The 18,695-nt window shown below is 39.5% G+C and overlaps 1 protein-coding gene across 1 annotated transcript in view; it reads right to left on the reverse strand.

The window, feature by feature from the left end:
• LOC107572956 (transcriptional activator GLI3-like) overlaps nucleotides 1-16,967 on the reverse strand; it is a 52,845-nt gene extending 35,878 nt beyond the window's left edge. Inside the window, exon 1 of the mRNA XM_016259393.1 lies at nucleotides 16,800-16,967. Coding sequence (XP_016114879.1) covers nucleotides 16,800-16,932 — 133 coding nt within the window. The 5' untranslated portion in view covers nucleotides 16,933-16,967. The remainder of the gene's footprint in view (nucleotides 1-16,799) is intronic.
• Nucleotides 16,968-18,695: the final 1,728 nt, after the last annotated feature.

Consider the following 18,695-nt stretch of genomic DNA (forward strand, 5'->3'; position numbering starts at 1 on the left):
ATATATATATTTGGGACAGTTGAAATTTAGGTCAGGAGCATACATATTGCTTGTAGATGTCACTACACTTCGAGTGAAGTTAACCTGTGGCAAATTCAATTGAATGGGTATGATTTAGAAAGGCACACACATCTTAATAAAAGGTCTAACAGCTTATAATGCATATTAGAGCAAAAACCAAGCCCTGAGGTCAAAAGAAATGCCTGTAGACCTCAGAAACAAGTTTGTGTCAAGCCACACATTTGGGAAACAGTTCAGAAAACATTCTGCTTCATTGAAGGGTCACAGAAGCATGTAGTCTCTGTTACCCTTAGTGGACGAAGTTTGAAACAACCAGGACTCTTCCTAGAGCTGGACATCTGTTCAAACTGAGCAACTGATGGAGAAGGGCTTTGGTTAGTGTGGTGACCAAGAACCTGATGGTCACTCTAGTTGAGCTCCATGATCATATATGCAGATGGGAGAAATCTACAGAAGGACAAACATCACTGAAATACTCCACCAATCTGGGCTTTATGGCGGTGTGGCAAGACTCAATCCTCTCTTCAGGTAAGACACATGAAAACACACTTGGAATTTGCAAAAAAAAGCACCTAAAGGACCCTCAGACTCTGAGAAACAAAATCCTCTGGTTTGATGAACCTCAATTCCAAACATCATGTTTGAAGGAAAACAGCTCTGCTCATCACCTGCAGAGTACCATCGTGGTGGTAGCAGCCTCATGCTGTGGGGCTGTTTTTCAGCGGCAGGGACTGAGGGACTCATCAGAGTAGAAGAAAAGCTCAATGCACCAAAATATTGAGATAGCCTTAATGAAAACCTAGTCCAGATCATTCAGAACCTCAGACTGGGCAGAAGGTTCACCTTCCAACAGGACAATGACCATATGCACAAAGCAAGAGTCAATTATAGATATAACTCTGTGATACTAACTCTGTGAATGTCCTTGAGTGGCCCTTGAGTGGCCCAGCCAGAGCCTGAGCTTGAACCCAATGAAATATTTCTGGAGAAACCTGAAAATGTGCATCTGCCCCCATTCAACCTGTCAGAGCTTGAGAGGTGAAGAGGTGAGGTGAAGAATGGCAGATAATTGCCAAATGCTGATGCTGAATGCAAACAAAAAATACTTTGAGACTGTAAAGGTGCTTCAGCTAAATATTTAGTTAAAGGGGTCATATGATGTTGCTAAAAAGAACATTATTTTGTTTATTTGGTGTAATGAAATTACACGCTGCGTAAGCATAAAACCATGTCTGCATTTGTGATCGGAGAAATGACAAACAAGCGCTACTCTACACTGCTCAAAACTCGCGCTTGAATTATCAGTGGCAAATCCTATAATGAAAACGTACTTACAGTCTGTGAGTTAGAACAGCCGGCATTGTAGTCTACTCTTCCAGGATCAGGAAACAGTCCTCCATAAAATGCGCTGCACACAAATTAATATTTGGTTTGAACAGTGTTGTAAATACAACTTAACCACTGATTTCTAGTCGTGTCCTTTTTTTGAAGACCAAACAAAGTAGTTTCGCTTTCACAACGAAACACACAGTGTCTCGACATGGCGGCAGCCACAATACTACAGCGAGAATTAAAGTTACGCCTTCTTTCTTTGCGTGAACATTTGGGCGGCGTTATGCAAATCTTCCCACATTATGACGTAGACATGTGGGGACGTGTTAGAACAAGCCGTTTTAGGTAGGAGTGGCTGACTCTTAACTTTTATAAAAAATATCTATTTGGATTTGAGACTTTAGTCTTTGCAACTTTACAGATCTTCTTTATGCACCAAGAGCTTGTAACACTTCAAAGAGAAAGGAAAAAAATTGAAATCGCATCATATGAACCATTTAAGAGTATGAATACTTATGCAATGTTTATTAAATAAATTTACGAAGTTGTGACAGTTCTGTTTTTGCTTTGTCAATATTGTGTATGGAGTGTAGATTGATGTGGAAAAGTAATTTAAAGCAGTTTAACATAAGGCAGCAACATAACAAAACGTGAAAAAAAACCGAAGGGGTATGAATACTTTCGCAAGGCACTGTATATATATATATACACACACACACACACATACATGGTTACGTAGTTATTTTGTTATATAAAAATAGAGAAGCAGATTACAAACCATAAGACAAATATGATAGATACAAATTAAATATTAAACAAACTTATTTTTCTAATACAGTAGGTTTATTTTACATGTATACATTTATTTAACATCTTGTTTGATTAACATTACTGAGACAGACAGGTATTTAATTAGGCTGCTGTACCTTTAAGACCGAATGAACGTAGTATACTGACACATAACCGGTTTTCACCCACCTGTTTGCGTTCAGTTAAGCCATAACCGACTGTATTTATGTGAGATACTTCACACGATGGACATTTTGACAGCTGTGTGTGTGTATCTGACAATTAAGGCGCAAGGAGAACTGATCGCAGAATTGGAATCACGCAGATGCGCGGCCGAGAGAACGTTTCTGTTGTGTGTCATTCTGCGTGATTCCGCCTATCTATCCCGCCTTCACTTACTGCAAGTTAATCGATAACGAATTGTGATTGGATGGTAATTTTGTTCTACGACAAGCTTAGTTACTTTTGATTAGGATGTTCTCGTGTGACAGAACACTTCTACTACTTGCTCTGATCACCCAGTCGTAAAGACATTTTGAAATACGGGACAAAACATGATTTTTTCAAAATAAGTCGGGACACTAAAAATAGAGCTGAAATACGGGACTGTCCCGGGAAAAACGGGATGTCTGGTCACCCTATGCCTGAGACCTCCCGAGCTAAACAGCGCCCCACAATTTTGCAACGTAAATCTGTGGTGAAAAGAGGAACTGCAGCGCGCTCTAATTGAGAGCCATTGGGGCAGATTTGAGACTGCCCCGCTTATTTTCACATTACCTTACATGAACCTAAGAGATGAAGACACATCTCTTTGGCCAAGCATTCAAATAATGCATCTCATAGTCTTGTACTGCAGTTATATCTGATCAAATGCGCATTATTATTCTTTAGCTTGGGCTAAACAAATCAGTTTTGCTTGGTTGGAGGAACAGCAGCTACGCTAATTATGTCTCTATTTGTTTCTCTGTTTTTGCCATAGGATTTACACAAGCTTCAGTCTGGATCCAGAACACCTGAGAAGAGATGATGCCAACCACTCAGAGGACCTCAGATGATGCCAACCCTGAAACAACATACAGAACTACCAAATTTTGCTATAAGTTTGATTGCATCATATAATAATTGCTTAATTTTTTGCTTTGCAACGATTTGTATCATAAAAAGCGCTACAAATAAACTTGAATTGAATTGAATTGAAATTCGCTGCACCAAGACGATATCAATCCGCTTGAACTATATGTCTGCATCAGGTCAGTAAGTAGTTTGCATGTCTGTTTTTTTTTCTATGTGGAGTAGTACTGTATATTAAATTAACAAAGTAGACTATGTGCTTAATCCTTTAGTTTAAATGTGCTCACATGAATAGCCTTTATATGGTTCTGTTGTGTTTGTTTTGTTTATTCTGAGAATAGACATATGATCTTCTTTCCTCACCCGAATTGCTCCACAACTTGTAACATCTAAATCAACATTCGGAGGTGATAAATACTAAGGCAATTATTATACAGCATTGTATGCGTCTAACATTACTTCGAGCCTGTCAATCAACATTAGCACGCCACCCACAGGATAACGCAAGGACAGCTCTGCCAAAATGTTGTCCCCATGAGTACAGAGATTAGAATATAAAGCTTACAAAATGTTTTTCATATATTAGCGCTACGACCCACCTAAATTTAAGGTCAGGAGCCGCTACTGCAACTGACCTTTTCTTGCCTGCAAAATATTGCTAAAGTCACTTTTATTCCATTGGAAAAGAGTAACTTGGACATTGGTGTTTCACAGAGAAAATAAAAATTGGTTTTGCAACATAAATTTACATTTCTGGGTAGCTATCCCTTCTTCCTAGGACCCCTAACTAGATATTCCAGACACAAACCCTAAAACCCTGCAGCTCATCAGAGGGTTCATGGAAACTCATCTCATCTGACCAAGAGAGCTCTCGTAAGCTCTGCTTTCTGTGCCAACAATCAGAACCTTTGGAGGAGCTGAGCCAATAGGTACTGAAGCCATACCAAACCCAGAAGTGTGTGTGTATAGGGCAGGGCAGCCGAGGGCCTCTCCACCTCTGTACCAGCAGGGCCTAAACTAATCCCTGTCCTGAGGCCCCAGAAAGATGTCACCCTCTGCCAACCGGCTGGTTCTCCCTGCTGCTTCAGGAAATGTACTCTAGAGAAGCAACCAGGAAAAGACTGGCAGACTCAAGGCCTACGAAGAGTGTCTCTGTCTGGACTGAAGGGGCAAATCCCTCCACCAGAGCTACAGGACCGTGACCCCAACAATGCTAAAGAATTTTTGCCACATTTTCTATGAACCCAGCCAGAGAGAAGAGAGAGGGTATGTGTGAGAGAGTGAAGGACTTGATTTTTAAAAATATTCTTGTTAATTAAATACAATTTTGGATCTATATATCTATAAAAACCATAAACATAAAAAACAGTAAATATTTCCTCATAAATTACATAAAAAAATATTGAAATAAAAATGTACAATTAGATTCAATCAGAAAACTATTAGAACCCCCAGAAATAAAACAATTAAAAAATTTAACATTACGAGTTATATAACATTTACGATGATATAAAAAAAAGCATACTTTATTGTCAGCCTTTTTCCATAAAACATTTTGTCTATAAGTGATGTGACGTGGCCAAGTATGGTGACCCATACTCAGAATTAGGGCTCTGCATTTATCCCATCCAAAGTGCACACACACACACCATGAACACACACCCGGAGCAGTGGGCAGTCATTTTTGCTGCAGCGCCCGGGGGTTTGCCTTGCTCAAGGGCACCTCAGTCATGGTATTGAAGGCGGGAGAGAGCACTGTATATTCACTCCCCCCACCAACAATCCCTGCCGGTACGAGACTCGGACCCACAATCTTTGAGTTACGAGTCCAACTCTCTAACCATTAGGCCATTCCCCACTATAAAGTAGGAGCAATACACCCCCTTTCCTTGGCTTTGTTTTTCCTGGTACACAAAATAGCCAACTTCACCATTACATAAAGAAAAATAAGAATAATAATTTTTGCTTGTTCTCTACTGAGTACTTTGGGCCATAAATTAACAATGAAAAATTAAACAAACCCATTAAATTTAGACTCCAAAACTTCACCAACTACATCAAATTTGACACCTTTTTTAGATATTTCAGATACTTTACAAAAAGGACAGGGACCGCTAGCTACATTTCAGGCCATTTGGTTTCTGTTAGATCTTTAAGGTCTTTATAGCTTGATAGTTGATACTTTTCACGCATACTGTATATAAAGTTTGCTGTATGCAAGAAGTACATTTTGTACATAAACTTATAAACTCTGCATTATTTTCCATGTTACATTTTACAGTTTATATTTTTAAATATGAATATTTTTCTTAGGCAAATGCCCCACCCAATAAAGGGATCCATCCATTTTTTTATGGATGGATGCACTTTATTGGACTTCAAAATCTCAACAACCATTCACTGCCATTAAAAAAGCTTGGAAAATCCAGGACATTTTTTAATATAACTCTTATTGTATTCATCTGAAAGAAGAAAGTCATTTACACCTAGGATGGCTTGAGGGTGAGTAAATCATGGGGTAGCCTAATTTTCATTTTTGGGTGAACTATCCTTTTAATGTTATCATTTTTTTCTAACTGCAAGCAAATTCTTCTTTAATCAAAATGTTTTTGCTATGACAGAACCTCAATGCTACATTCTTTACAAGCTTGCATTTTGGATGTGACAAATTTCTCATGAAAGATCCCTTCAATATCAACACTCTTCCAATTAGTTTCATCCAGAAAATTATTAATATTTTCAACAGAATTAAAATCGCCAAATCTCCATCAATACATTAATTGTCATGTCTAATACTCTAGCTTCTGACTCTTTTTCTGCTTCACCATTTAAACCTGTAACACCTCAATTCTATCTTCAATGTAACAATAATGCTACAACCTGTAATGATACAACCATTAGACTAAACTTCTTTATCCTTACAGTATTTTCAGAAGCATTTATACTCACCTCTACTCTATCACCAGCTTCAATATCTTTATTCGATTCTCCTTCCATTTCTTGAGCACCTGTATTACTCAGCAGCCTTTGAGTAATAAGTACAAGGACACTTGTTCCGCTGTGTCAGGTAAATCTATTATGACCAATGTCTCCACAATCAAAACAATGCAAATTGTTAGTACTTGAATATACCATGAATGAACTCCATAGGTCACTCAAAACTAAACATTGAGTGTTTTAGTGGGAGATGACAAAAATGAATGAATGAATGAATCTTTATTGTCATTAAACACTCTTATTTTTTAACCCAAATGCTGGGTTCAGTCTGTTGGGTCATTTTATTGGGTGGTTTTTAATATTTTTATATTTAAAAATCCTTTGGGCCTTTGGTTGTCATGATTCACACTTGGAGAATGGGAATGAAGGAGCAAGGAGACGAGAAGTAAAGCAAACTCCAAAGTATTTAATACACTCAGAAACACTACACAAAGCGGGGAACACAGGAAATCACAGAGAACACAGAACGAAATGACATTTAACAGCGGACGGGAAACGAGGGGCAGAATACACTTTAAATACACAGTAACTAATTAAACACAGCTGGAACCAATAGAACTAAATAGGGACAGGAACATGAAAAAAACAAATATGGGCATAATAATCAAACTGGAGCACGTGGGGGAGGAAAACACAACACGAGACATGGAACAGAGTTTGACATTACCCCCCCCCCCTCCCGGAAGGCGTGTCCTCTTGCCACACAACATCCAACGGGAGGGGGGGGGGCGCTCTGGAGGTCTGGAGGTCCCTCGACACGGGACGGCGGGACTCCAGGTACCCATTCAGGGTGCCATTGCGGATCAGGTAGCTCGGGGAGCCATGGCGGAGCAGACAGTCCAGGAGGCCATGGTAGAGCAGACAGTACAGGAGGCAATGGCGGAGTAGGGAACTCAGGAGGCCATGGCGGATCAGACAGTCCAGGAGACCATGGCAGAGCAGCCACCGAGGCCATGGTCCCAGCCCCCGCCTCTACGGCTGAAGCCCTACTGCCCCCCCCCCAAATACTTGGAGAGGTTTATAGGCATCTTGGCAGGAACAGGGCCCTAAGAGTGTTCTGGAGGAGCGGGCACTGGTGGGCACTCTCGAGGCATGGGCACAGGAGTGCGCTCTGGACTGGATTCAGGGACTGGAGCCCTCCTTGGGCTAAACTCGGGGACAGGACCCCTCACTGGGCTAAACTCGGGGACAGGACCCCTCACTGGGCTAAACTCGGGGACAGGACCCCTCACTGGGCTAAACTCGGGGACAGGACCCCTCACTGGGCTAAACTCGGGAACAGGAGACCTTCCTGGGCTATACTCGGGAACAGGAGCCTTGCCTGGGCTATACTCAGGAAACCGACAGGACCCCTCACTGGGCTAAACTCGGGGACAGGACCCCTCACTGGGCTAAACTCGGGAACAGGAGCCCTCCGTGGGCTAAACTCGGGAACAGGAGCCCTCCGTGGGCTATACTCGGGAACAGCGGGCTTGTGGGAGCCACGGCCAGTGGGCTTGACAATGCCGTGGTCGGCGGGCTTGACTTCGGAGCGGCCGGCAGTCTTGTCTTTGGCGCGGCCGGCGGGCTTGAGTGAGCCACGGCCGGCAGGCTTGACAACGGCGCGGCTGGCGAGCTTGACAGCAGAGCGGTCCTTATCGGGAAATAACAAAAGACTATTCAAAATGAAAACAAAGACAGGGGAGAAGGGGCACCGCTTACTGTTTAGGTCTGCTGTTCTGTCACGATTCACACTAGGAGAACGGGAACTAAGGAGCGAGGAGACGAGGAGTAAAGCAAACTCCAAAGTATTTAATACACTCAAAGCATGGAACACAGGAACACAGGAAATCACAGAGAACACAGAAGACGAAATTAAATTTTAACAGCGGACAAGAAACGAGGGGCAGAACACACTTTAACCCTCTGGGGTCGACTAACGCAGATACGCGTTTTGTGGCATCTTCTCCTGATAACACCGAAAAGAACTTAAATTACACTTTCAGTTTTGATCTTACAGATTAGAGCAATGCATCAATCGAATCTGTAAATGGTCTACTTTTATTTGTATACACACATAATAACAACAAAACTTTGTGCATTTATAAAATAAAGAAAACAGATGGTGCGCTGTCTGCCGCCTTGGTCTGCGTGATCTTTATTTAGAAACGCGTCATTAAAATGAACTGTAACTCAGCAAATACTCAACAAAGAGACATGAGAGATATATCTATAGAAAGCTTGACATGTCTACTTTTAAACTAAGCAAGTCTTCTGTGAAGCAAATATTCTGTGATAAAGTAATCCATATGAAACGAACGCGATGTCCAGTCTTCACGTCTCCCTTCATTAAATCTAATGCGACCACGCCTAAGATGATTTTCACATAATTTTGAAGCAAAAACTCTAGACTTCAAGATCAGTTCTCAAAAGTCTTGTGATCAAATGTTCTGTATGTGTTTTATGGCCTTATTTCAGTGACTTTAAAATTGTAGTTTTTCACTAAGCACGCATAAAGTGTTGTTTTCTCAAAAACACAATCACGTACATACATGCTGCTCACATATTATTGTAGCCCACTTTGTGCTGATTACGGTGTTATTGAACTTTAGACATTCAAATGTTTGTAAGCAACTGAAAAAAGCACAAATGTCAGGGCATGTCAAAACTTTTCCAGGGCCCCAAAACACCCTCGGACCCCAGAGGGTTAAATACACAGTAACTAATTAAACACAGCTGGAACCAATAGAACTAAATAGGGACAGGAACAGGAAAAAAACTAATATGGGCATAATAATCAAACTGAAGCACATGGGGGAGGAAAACACAACACGAGACATGAAACAGAGTCTGACATTGGTGTACTTCGAAATAAAGGTTTGTATACATTTTATTTAATTTATAAAGTTTGTGCTGTAAATTATATTATTTTACGCAATGCATCATACAAGGACAAGATCTCAGTCAGCTGCGTTAGCAGCGATCGTTTAGCATGATGGAAACACCTTTTGCCTTGCTTAATATAAACTGATTACATTTGTTATAATACTGAATTTAATTTAATTTAATTTGATGTTTAAATATGTTCTCTAATCTCAGTACTGTTTGTTTATGGGCAGGTTATGGAGTCAGTCAGTCACGGCATCTTTCAGCTATGAGTGAAATGGTCTGAGGTTCATAGTTCCCCCACCGAACAGCAGCCCATTACCAGCTCAGATTTTAGCGAAGCACTGGCACGAGAACTAGACTATATTATATTGACTATACTTCAGTAAAAAAGTGATTATAGAGAACAGTTGAATACACTTAAATTAAAATGCTACTTTTAAATGTTAAATTTTATTTCTAAAATGCTTGTTAAACGAGTATTGTAATCTATGCTATATTCACCCAAATGAATTCAATTTGGCTTACATTTTGTCTATGGGTGTTCTTGCTTAATAATAAATGTTTATCTTTTGATTATTGCTGTTGCCTCTAGTAATTCTGTGTGTGATTTTTAATTTCCAGCCCATTTTAAGCCAGCAATATAATAATTTTTTACTTAAATAAAACAACCCAGCATGTTGGGTAAAAACATTTAACCCAACCAGCTGGGTCAAAATAACCAAGCATATTTACCCAGCGCTGGGTTGCCAAATAACCCAAATTGGGTTGTTTTTAACCCAGCATTTTTAGAGTGTATGCACCCAGTGGTACAGAACAACAAAATAGTATTAGCAGCTCTTTAAGACAAATAACAAATGGAGAATACACAGAACGTAAAAAGTGCGTCTTTTTTTCTGAGCGCTGAGCCGCTGCGTCTGAACACGCTGCCATATTGATTGATAGATAAAAACATGTTTAGGTTTGGTAGATTTGCAACCCAAAGAAACCACTTTTACAGCACTAACCATCTTTCCAATCTTTAAAGTTTATTATTGTGCATCTTTGACAAGAAAGGGCACACTGAAAATTGACACTTTTGTAGCTAGAGCAAACATAAGTGTAATGGGTAGTTTTTAACTGTGAAAAAGTTTAAGAAACTTCTCATTCTCACATATGCCTCTCACACACCATGCTCACTCCCAGAATGCAACAAAAAGAGAGAGGGAGGGAGGAAAAGAAAGAGACAAAAGACAAAAGAAAGAGTGGAACTATAAAAAGATAAGCATGTGTGAATACAAGCATTTCGATTGAAATTATGAAAATGAAATGTATTCCATAGACTTACACTGAAAAAAAGAGCCCAAGTCATATACAGTATGGAGACTAGAATATTATAGACATGGGCCAGTAAGCAACCACCTTTCAACCACCAAGTACAGCAAGCACCCTTAAAGCCAGAACACATTTCACCTTAATCTCATAGCAACACCTTGGTAACCATTGACATCAAACTTGCAACAACCCTCGAAGCTAGGGAAAAGTCTCTTGTTTACACACATATGACAGTTAACTGAAGCAAGAGATTATGGTTTATAAAGTTATAAATATGGACATTTTTCTTACACAAATGCATCGCTTCACTTCAGAAAGCCTTTATTAACCCCTGGAGCCATAACATCACACTGTTCACAAATTCACAAAACATATTTAGGGCTAAATACAGTATAGCTCCTAACTTGCTGATTTAGGATAAAGTCTTAAAAATAATGTGTGTCAGTCCTAATTTTAGAACTCCTACATTTTTGCTCTAAGAGTATTTCACAAAGTGTTATAATGCTAAAATCATCTCCTAAATCTGTGAAAAGTTAGGGGGAGGTCAAGGGGACTCCTAAGACCAAATCACAAAGCATCCTAAAATGGCTGTTGCTGTTGAATGGCTGTTGAATTTATTTAATGATAAATTTCCTTTATTTCAGTTGTGCTTCTTTTCATGTGCAAGTTAGGCAAGAAGTAAATCATAATGAGCTTTTATAGCCTATTCCACAATAGAAATAAAGGGGACTTGACTTAACTTGAAAGGAAGCCAGAACCAGATTTGTCCTAATATCGCTGCTTTATTTGTCCTACCAAAACTGCTGAGATCAACAAATGAACAGCGTACAAATGATTGCACTGATGTATACTAGAGAAAAAGAGAAGGGTGGTGGTTGGAGCACAAGGGAGGTGGAGAACAGCAGGACACAGCGTCGATTATGAGTTCCATGAAGTGATCAATGATTTCATTAATAAGACAGATCATATGGCTGTCACCAAACTGACACTGGTGTGAGAAATGATCCCGAGGCACATTTGCCAAACACTTCCAATTGGGAATACCGGAATAACCCCACCCCCACCCCCCCATACACACACACATATCCGCACATCTATTCAATAATTCCCTGTTAGTGTAACAGTCCTGCACCAAACGGAGAAAAAAGGGGGGCAGGCCAGCAGGAAGGAAAAAATGAAAAGAACGTCAGAATGAATGGCTCTGAGAGGGGGAGAAACAGGAAGAGGAAAGGAGAAAATCCATTTTGAGGCCCCATTTTCAATTAGGCTGCACAAGCTGTTATCACAGGTGTCGCAGAATAGGGCCGAGTAAGGGAGAGTGGCTGCTATCCGCCTGCTGAAATGAACCCTTATCTGCACGCCACAAAGATGGGCTGGGACAGACTATCTGTAAATTACTTTCCGGCCATGCTGCTAACAGGAACTTTATTTCTGTCAGATGACATTCGCCTCTATTTGCTGCTGATCATTTAAATGGCTGCCTAAAAAGAGGGATGTCAAATCTGCCCCTCTCTTTCTGTTCACTTTGGCTATCTTTTCATCTATTTAATTGGCCCATCTTTTTTTTTTTTGGTGCTATAAAGGCTTATTGCAATCTCCGAATATGCCTGAACTAATTTGTTTAAAAAAAACTACAACAACTTTAAGTTACACTAATTCAGCAAAAACTATTCTTTTGCACAAAAAGTTAAATTATGCGCCTTAGCCTAATTTTTGCAAGATCCAGTGCCCGATGTAGATCTGTTCTGCAGGTTTTAACTAAAGAAAAGACGGTTCTTCTCTATGAAAATTGACTGCAATGGTTCCTAAAATCTATTAACCCTTCAAATAATTCACAGTGGACTCTCAAGGCTCCCAGACTGGAGCGGGTTCTGGAGTGGACTCTGAGGGCACCTGGACTGGAGCTGGCTCTGTAGTGGACTCTTAGGGCTTCTGGACTGGAGCGGGTTCTCCTGGGCCAACAAGGCAGGAAGCTTAAGTGGGGCCAGCAAAGTAGAGAGCTTAGGTGGGGCCGGAAGGGCAAGGATCATGGGTGGAGCCGGCAGGGCCAAGATCATGGCTGGAGCTGGCAGGGCCAGGATCATGGGTGAGACAAGGAGAGCGGGCTGCTCAGTAATCTCTGGGACCACCAGAGTCAGGTCTTCCTGGACCACCAGACTAGGGACCACCAGAGTGGTTCCTCCAGGACCACCGGACTTGGGACTACAGGAGTCAGGACCACGGGACTTGGAACCACAGGAGTCGGGTCCTCCAGGACCACCAGACTTGGGACCACCAGAGTCGGGTCCTCCATGACCACCAGACTTGGGATCACCAACCGTGGCAACAGAGTAAGAGTTCTCCTCCTCCTCCGAGAACGAGTCGACCCGGCAGAAATAGGCACAGGCTGGGAGGTGGGAAGAACAGGGAGAGGAAGCCACTCCTCCTGCAGCAGTTGCCTCTCCATTCACTGGCAACAGTAGTCGACCACCTCCCAATAAGTCCAGGTTTCTAAATCACCCAGCTACTCCCAATCAAAAGGGTCATCCAGTCCAGACAGGAAGCAGTGGATGATGGTAATTTAAATTATTAGTAGCCTCAGGTTTGACAAGTTTCAAAGAGGCTTCCCCAGGCTTCCCCCATTGTTTACACTGAACACTTCTCAAGTTATTGAAAACATGAGTGGAGACTATTTGCCTGACAAAGTTTTCCCTCCTTTTGTCCTCTGTTTGTCCTTGCTTTCTTCACTTCCATGCCTCGATTCTTTATGCTTCCTTTGTTCTTGTTCATTTCATCACTCTGGCATCCATGAAACAGTATGGCAAACCAACAACACCAAAACGATTTTGCACTCTCATTCTCTATATCCCTCTGTCCTCTCTCTCACTCTGAATGGCAGGTGCCTTTTTGCCCCTTTCTCCTTTTTAATTAACAAATTATCCCATGACGAACAGGTTCATTCAGTTGATACACACGAACATCTCTCTCTCTTTCTTTTTCTTTTTCTCTCTCTCCCTCGCATGGTTCAGGCAGCAACAATAGAATCAGAGGAATTTGTGGTCCACCTGCCTAGCAAATTATGTGAGTTGAGGAGGAGGGAAGCCCCCTTCCCTTTGCTCCTACCAAAGAGGACCAATCAGGCCATTGTGGTGGCACAGTCGGTTCCTTTGAGCTGTCAGGCTGGGGGAGCCGGTCCACAGATGAATGCTTTGCAGGCCTACGCCAGTCTTTAGCTAACCATGTGGGAATGCTCCCCACCAAGCCTGGACAATTACAGACTACAACTAAACTTTTACATAAACTTTTACGCTGTGTGGTGAGAGAAAGTGGAAAGGAATAAAAGTATTAAGATAAAGGGGAAGGAAATGGGAAAAGAGATACTTTCATGCATTTTAAGTTCATGTATTAAGTATTCTTGTACCCCAATAGGTAAAGCATAACTCACAGCACCAAGGTCATAGCTTTGATTTCACCACATACATGGATGTCTCTTTCACATACTGGCACGTGCATTTATCAAAATAATCTGATAAAAAGATTTGTAAAAAAAAAAAATTAATTATGCAAATATATAAAAAACTATTTATATTTAATTATTTATAGATATAAATTATAAAGAATAAACCATTGTTATATATAATATAATTATTTATAAATAAACACATAATAATAACAATAATAATAAAACTGTTATGCATAATCAAATAATAGTAATAATTATTTTATTATTCAGTATTTCCTTTGTTGATTCTAAATTAATATAATGTATGCAATGTGTAAATATGTTAATAATTAATATATAAATTATTTGTGAAAAAAAGGATTATGTATGATTAGTTATATTTTTTAATCTATTTACATCCCTATAAAAAAATTCTAAACTACAAATCTTTCATTAATTAAAAATATCTCAGTGATCTTTTCTCTCTTAAAATTAAACTTGGATTTCTTTACTCCCTACAAGCTACTCTTTCTCAAAATCAATCAAGATTGTATTTCATTCTTTTTCTAAACTCCAACTCCACATTCTCACTGTACTATTTGGGGTTTCCCCTTCTGCAGATCCTCCGGACATGCCTGGACTGATCTAGGATCAGTTTAAGCATTTAGCCAATCCCGGGTCTGTAAAAGAGGCGGGACAGTTGGCTGCTACCACCGTAGGGCCTTTCACAATTGCCTTTTGTTAGTCTTGAGGGGGCTGCCCGGGCGACATGGGTTAAAGTTGACTGGGGTTTAGGTTACATCAGATAAGAGGTTATGAGTATTGGAAGACCAAGAGAATGCAGGGGAATTATAACCACACCAGAAATGTGTAAGCTATCTAATGGCTGTGGTAAGACCCTTCGGGGAGCAGGTCTAGGGTCTTTTGTGATAGATGGCTCATTATGGTTCTGTTGAGAGCTTGTGGTCAGGACAGCTTACTGGAATCAGAGCTTATGAAAATGATAATATATATACATATTCAGATCAATGCTGCGCTGTGCTTTAGCATAGGTTAAGTTCGTTTAGCTTCAGTCATGTTTCATTACGCAGCGCTCTGTTTTTTAGAATGACAAAAAGCTTTTAAAGTTACATTCACAACCTGATTTGCTTCAGTGGTCTAACAGTGCTAGTCAATGTCAAAATAATTGAGCTGGCCAATCAAATCAAATTAGGTGGGGTTTACTGTTCACAGAAGCAGAGCGTGAATTCCAGAAAATGCAAATCATTTTATGATAGAAATGTTGAATGACTGACAGCTATATCCAGTGACGCAAACTACTTGACTTTTTTCTCAGTCATGGCCATTTTGAGAGACAGAGAGAGAGAATGACAGTTGTGTGTATGAATAACAATGAAGCTGAGCTGAGGTTAGTTACTTCAAAAACAGCATTTTTTACCCCTTCATTGTTGAGAAATATAATGAAGCGATTCAGTATCGAAGCTGTTTTATTAATAAAAGTCGTGGGGCAGCGTTGAAAACAAGTTTCTGTGCTTCTGGATGTTTTTGTGTGTGCGTGTGTGTGTGTGTGTGTGTGTGTGTGTAGCGCGATCTCCAATCTCTGTGTGCAGTGTCAATTAAAGCAGTGTGTTAATATAGAACAGTGATTAAACTGAACGGTTTTAATGCACAGTTGGCCCTGTCACACACACATACAGTGGTGTTCAGTAGGGTCACACTGTAAATCTGTTATTCAAAATCTAATTTAAACATTAAAATAAAGAATATTTCAGGATTTTGCAAAGTTTAAAAAACAATGTATGGAAAAAATGCATTCATTTAAAAGTGAGCCCCTGGGTCTCTAACCCTGAGTGTGGGACTGAATCCTGGCTAGATGAGCACTGCAGCAAACTTTCCAAGACAAACCTTATGTTGTTCAGAGGAGTAATTACCCTCGCATTACAGAGAAAAATTCACAATCAGTAAGCCAAATTACATCCATACTTTTTCCACAACAGTAAAGCTCTATCCCCCATCTATGTTCATTCCCTCCAAACCCCAAGCCCCCCACCTCTAATTAATGAAGGAGAGCTTGCCATATGGGAATGACTAACAGTGAGAGAGAGAGAAAGCGAGAGGGGGTGGGGGGTGGGGGGGGGATGTTGAGACAGAACTCATAACAACAATTAACGATGCCCTGTTCCACAAAAAAAGGACATTCTTTTTCTGACTTCCTGCCATATCACCAGAGGCTTTCATATGGAGTGGTACAACAAAATAAGATCACTAATCAACCAAGACAAACACCCACACAATATTTGTGTGGAGAAAAATTTTGTTTCAACACTAATGCTAATGCCATTTTAAGGTGTATGAGATTTTCAGTGAATCCAAGTTTTTGGTTGATAGATTCTAGTAGGCCCAAGCTAGTCAGATCTGGTCAGAGCTGGTCTAGATGCACAATCAACTAGACTACAAGGTGGTAGGCCTGGTTTTGACCTGGTAGACCCTCTTGGTCAAGCTGGTTAAAGTTGGTAGACTACTTCAATCTAGTGATAACAACCCAGGCTTGTTGAACAAGAAAAAGTGCAACATTTCTGTAAAATAATATTATGATGCTGCTTGAAAGTTTTGAGGCCCTTTAAAGTTAAATTGTGAATCGCTAGTTAGTAAAAGTGCACTTAGTTATATCTGAAATGAATGTGAATTAATTTTATCTGAATGAATTTGCAAATAACAGAAAAGCAAAAATAATTACTTGTTTTCAAACAGGTTTCCCACACACTGCTACTGGTCAGCCAAACAGATATCCCACCCCCAACTTACATCATTGATTCAGCTTTTCCTGTGTCAAGTTGGTCGAGATTCTCAACAAAACAGAGCAATGTTTTATAAAATTGACAAAAATTACTCTTTTAAACAATTTAAACACACAGAATCAATAGAGAATAGAAATTAAAGCTTGACAAGTAATCAGAAGAAAAGAGAGGTTTAAATGTTGAAGTTGTACCATTGGAAGTAGTGCTGGAGGCCACAGCCTTTTCACTGATTTCTGCACGGGTGGGCGCGCTCTTGGTGGCTACAATGGTCTCCACTCTCTTCTTCTTCTCTGCTGCAGAACTGGTCTGGGACTGGGTTTCCATGACAACTGTGCATTCCTCAGTACCTCATCAAGACAGGATACCTGAGGGGTCACGTAAGGAAGAGGTCAGTGGTGGGAGATTAAAAAAAATTACAAAAATAAACATCATTAACAAATAAAACACAATTAAAAACAATCAGTTAATCAGTCCATACACTAAACATGACTGTGTTTTTCTGTCATAAAGAAACCTAATTTTCTATTTAACAATATATCAAAATAACAATTACTTACTTTATAAATATTTTAAGATTAAATAAAAAACACAAATTTCCCTTAAATGTTAAAAATTCAGCTATAATTATTAGAAATGTGTAGTCTATCTAAAAAATGTTTTCTAATTTACAAGAGTACGTAACAAAATGAATATGGAGGTAGCTGCTTGGGATTTACAACACAGCTATTCAAGTTTGGTGTGCTTGAATGGGAAGTAACGATGCTGAATGAGGAGGGGGTATATACAAAAACAGTTAACTTTGTTTGCTTAGGGATTTTTCTCAACAGTCACTTGAGTGTGTGTTGACACAATCTAATAAAAATCCTGGATTAATATATATTGGGTAAATTACTCTAAAAAAGTAATTAGATTACTATACAAATTACTGTTTCCAAAAAGTATTTAATTACTTATTACTAATTACTTTCTAAATCCTATATCAAAGTTAATGAATGATACAAGGACAGACATGAAATGGCTCTTTTAATTCTTTCAAATAAATAATAGATAACTACCTAAATTTTTCTGGTCACACTTTAGGTTAGGGTCCAATTCTCACTGTTAACTAACTATTTACTATAAACTAACTATACTTTTGCCTCAATATACTCCTAATTACTGCTTATTGATACTTAATAAAGTAGTTGTTGACAAATAGGGGTCCTATTATGCTTTTTCACTTTTTGAATTTTAGTCAGTGTGTAGTGTGTATGTTTGGGCATAAAAAAGATCTTCAAACTTACAAATCTCAAAGTCCACACCAAAGGGAGATATTTCGTTTTTTAAAAATCCCTTTTCAAGAACTACAACGAATGACTCGTTTGGACTACAGTGTTTGGACCCTTCCTTCCCATTAGAATATCATTAAAATAATTCCCGCCTATGGAAATTCTAATGGTTGGGGGGTGGGGAGGGGAGAGGTTGTGCACTGTAAAATCCAATAGTTTACCTTACTTAGATTTAATTAGTTATCTTTACTTAGTTGTTATACTTACTAGGTTTTATTAAGTTACAGCTACTTTCAAGGCAAATAAAACAATTTACTTACTGTTGTGAGTGACACTTACTTAAAATATTCAAGTAGCCACAAAGGAACCAATTACATTAATAAAGCAGTGAGAGGCAGCAGTGCACTAATATGTTGCTAATGTGCAACATAACAACAGAAGAAGAAGATGAAAAGAAAAAGAGTCTTCATAGACTTTTCACCTATTTCCTCCATGTCTGCAGTTATCTTTCACTAGTTGCATTCACTCGTTTCCCAAAGTCATCTTGAATGTTGAATTTTCAATACAACTGAAATATTTGAGAGAACATACTACTATACTATACTAAGTCAAGAGTAAACCTCAATGAAAGGATCAAGCACCCCCTACAGTTCTTTTTTAGTTACTATAACTCTCGTGTTAGTAAACTATACTAACTAAGCATTTGTCAGTACAACATACTATTCCTATTTCACTTTACTTAGTTTTTTTCAAGGCAATCGGTTTGCATGCTTTTTTTAAGTAAGCCCAACTAATTAGATTTTACAGTGTGGTTAGAAC

Source organism: Sinocyclocheilus grahami, unplaced genomic scaffold (genome assembly GCF_001515645.1).
Source record: "Sinocyclocheilus grahami isolate Dianchi unplaced genomic scaffold, SAMN03320097.WGS_v1.1 scaffold1839.1, whole genome shotgun sequence".
Classification (NCBI taxonomy): domain Eukaryota; kingdom Metazoa; phylum Chordata; class Actinopteri; order Cypriniformes; family Cyprinidae; genus Sinocyclocheilus; species Sinocyclocheilus grahami.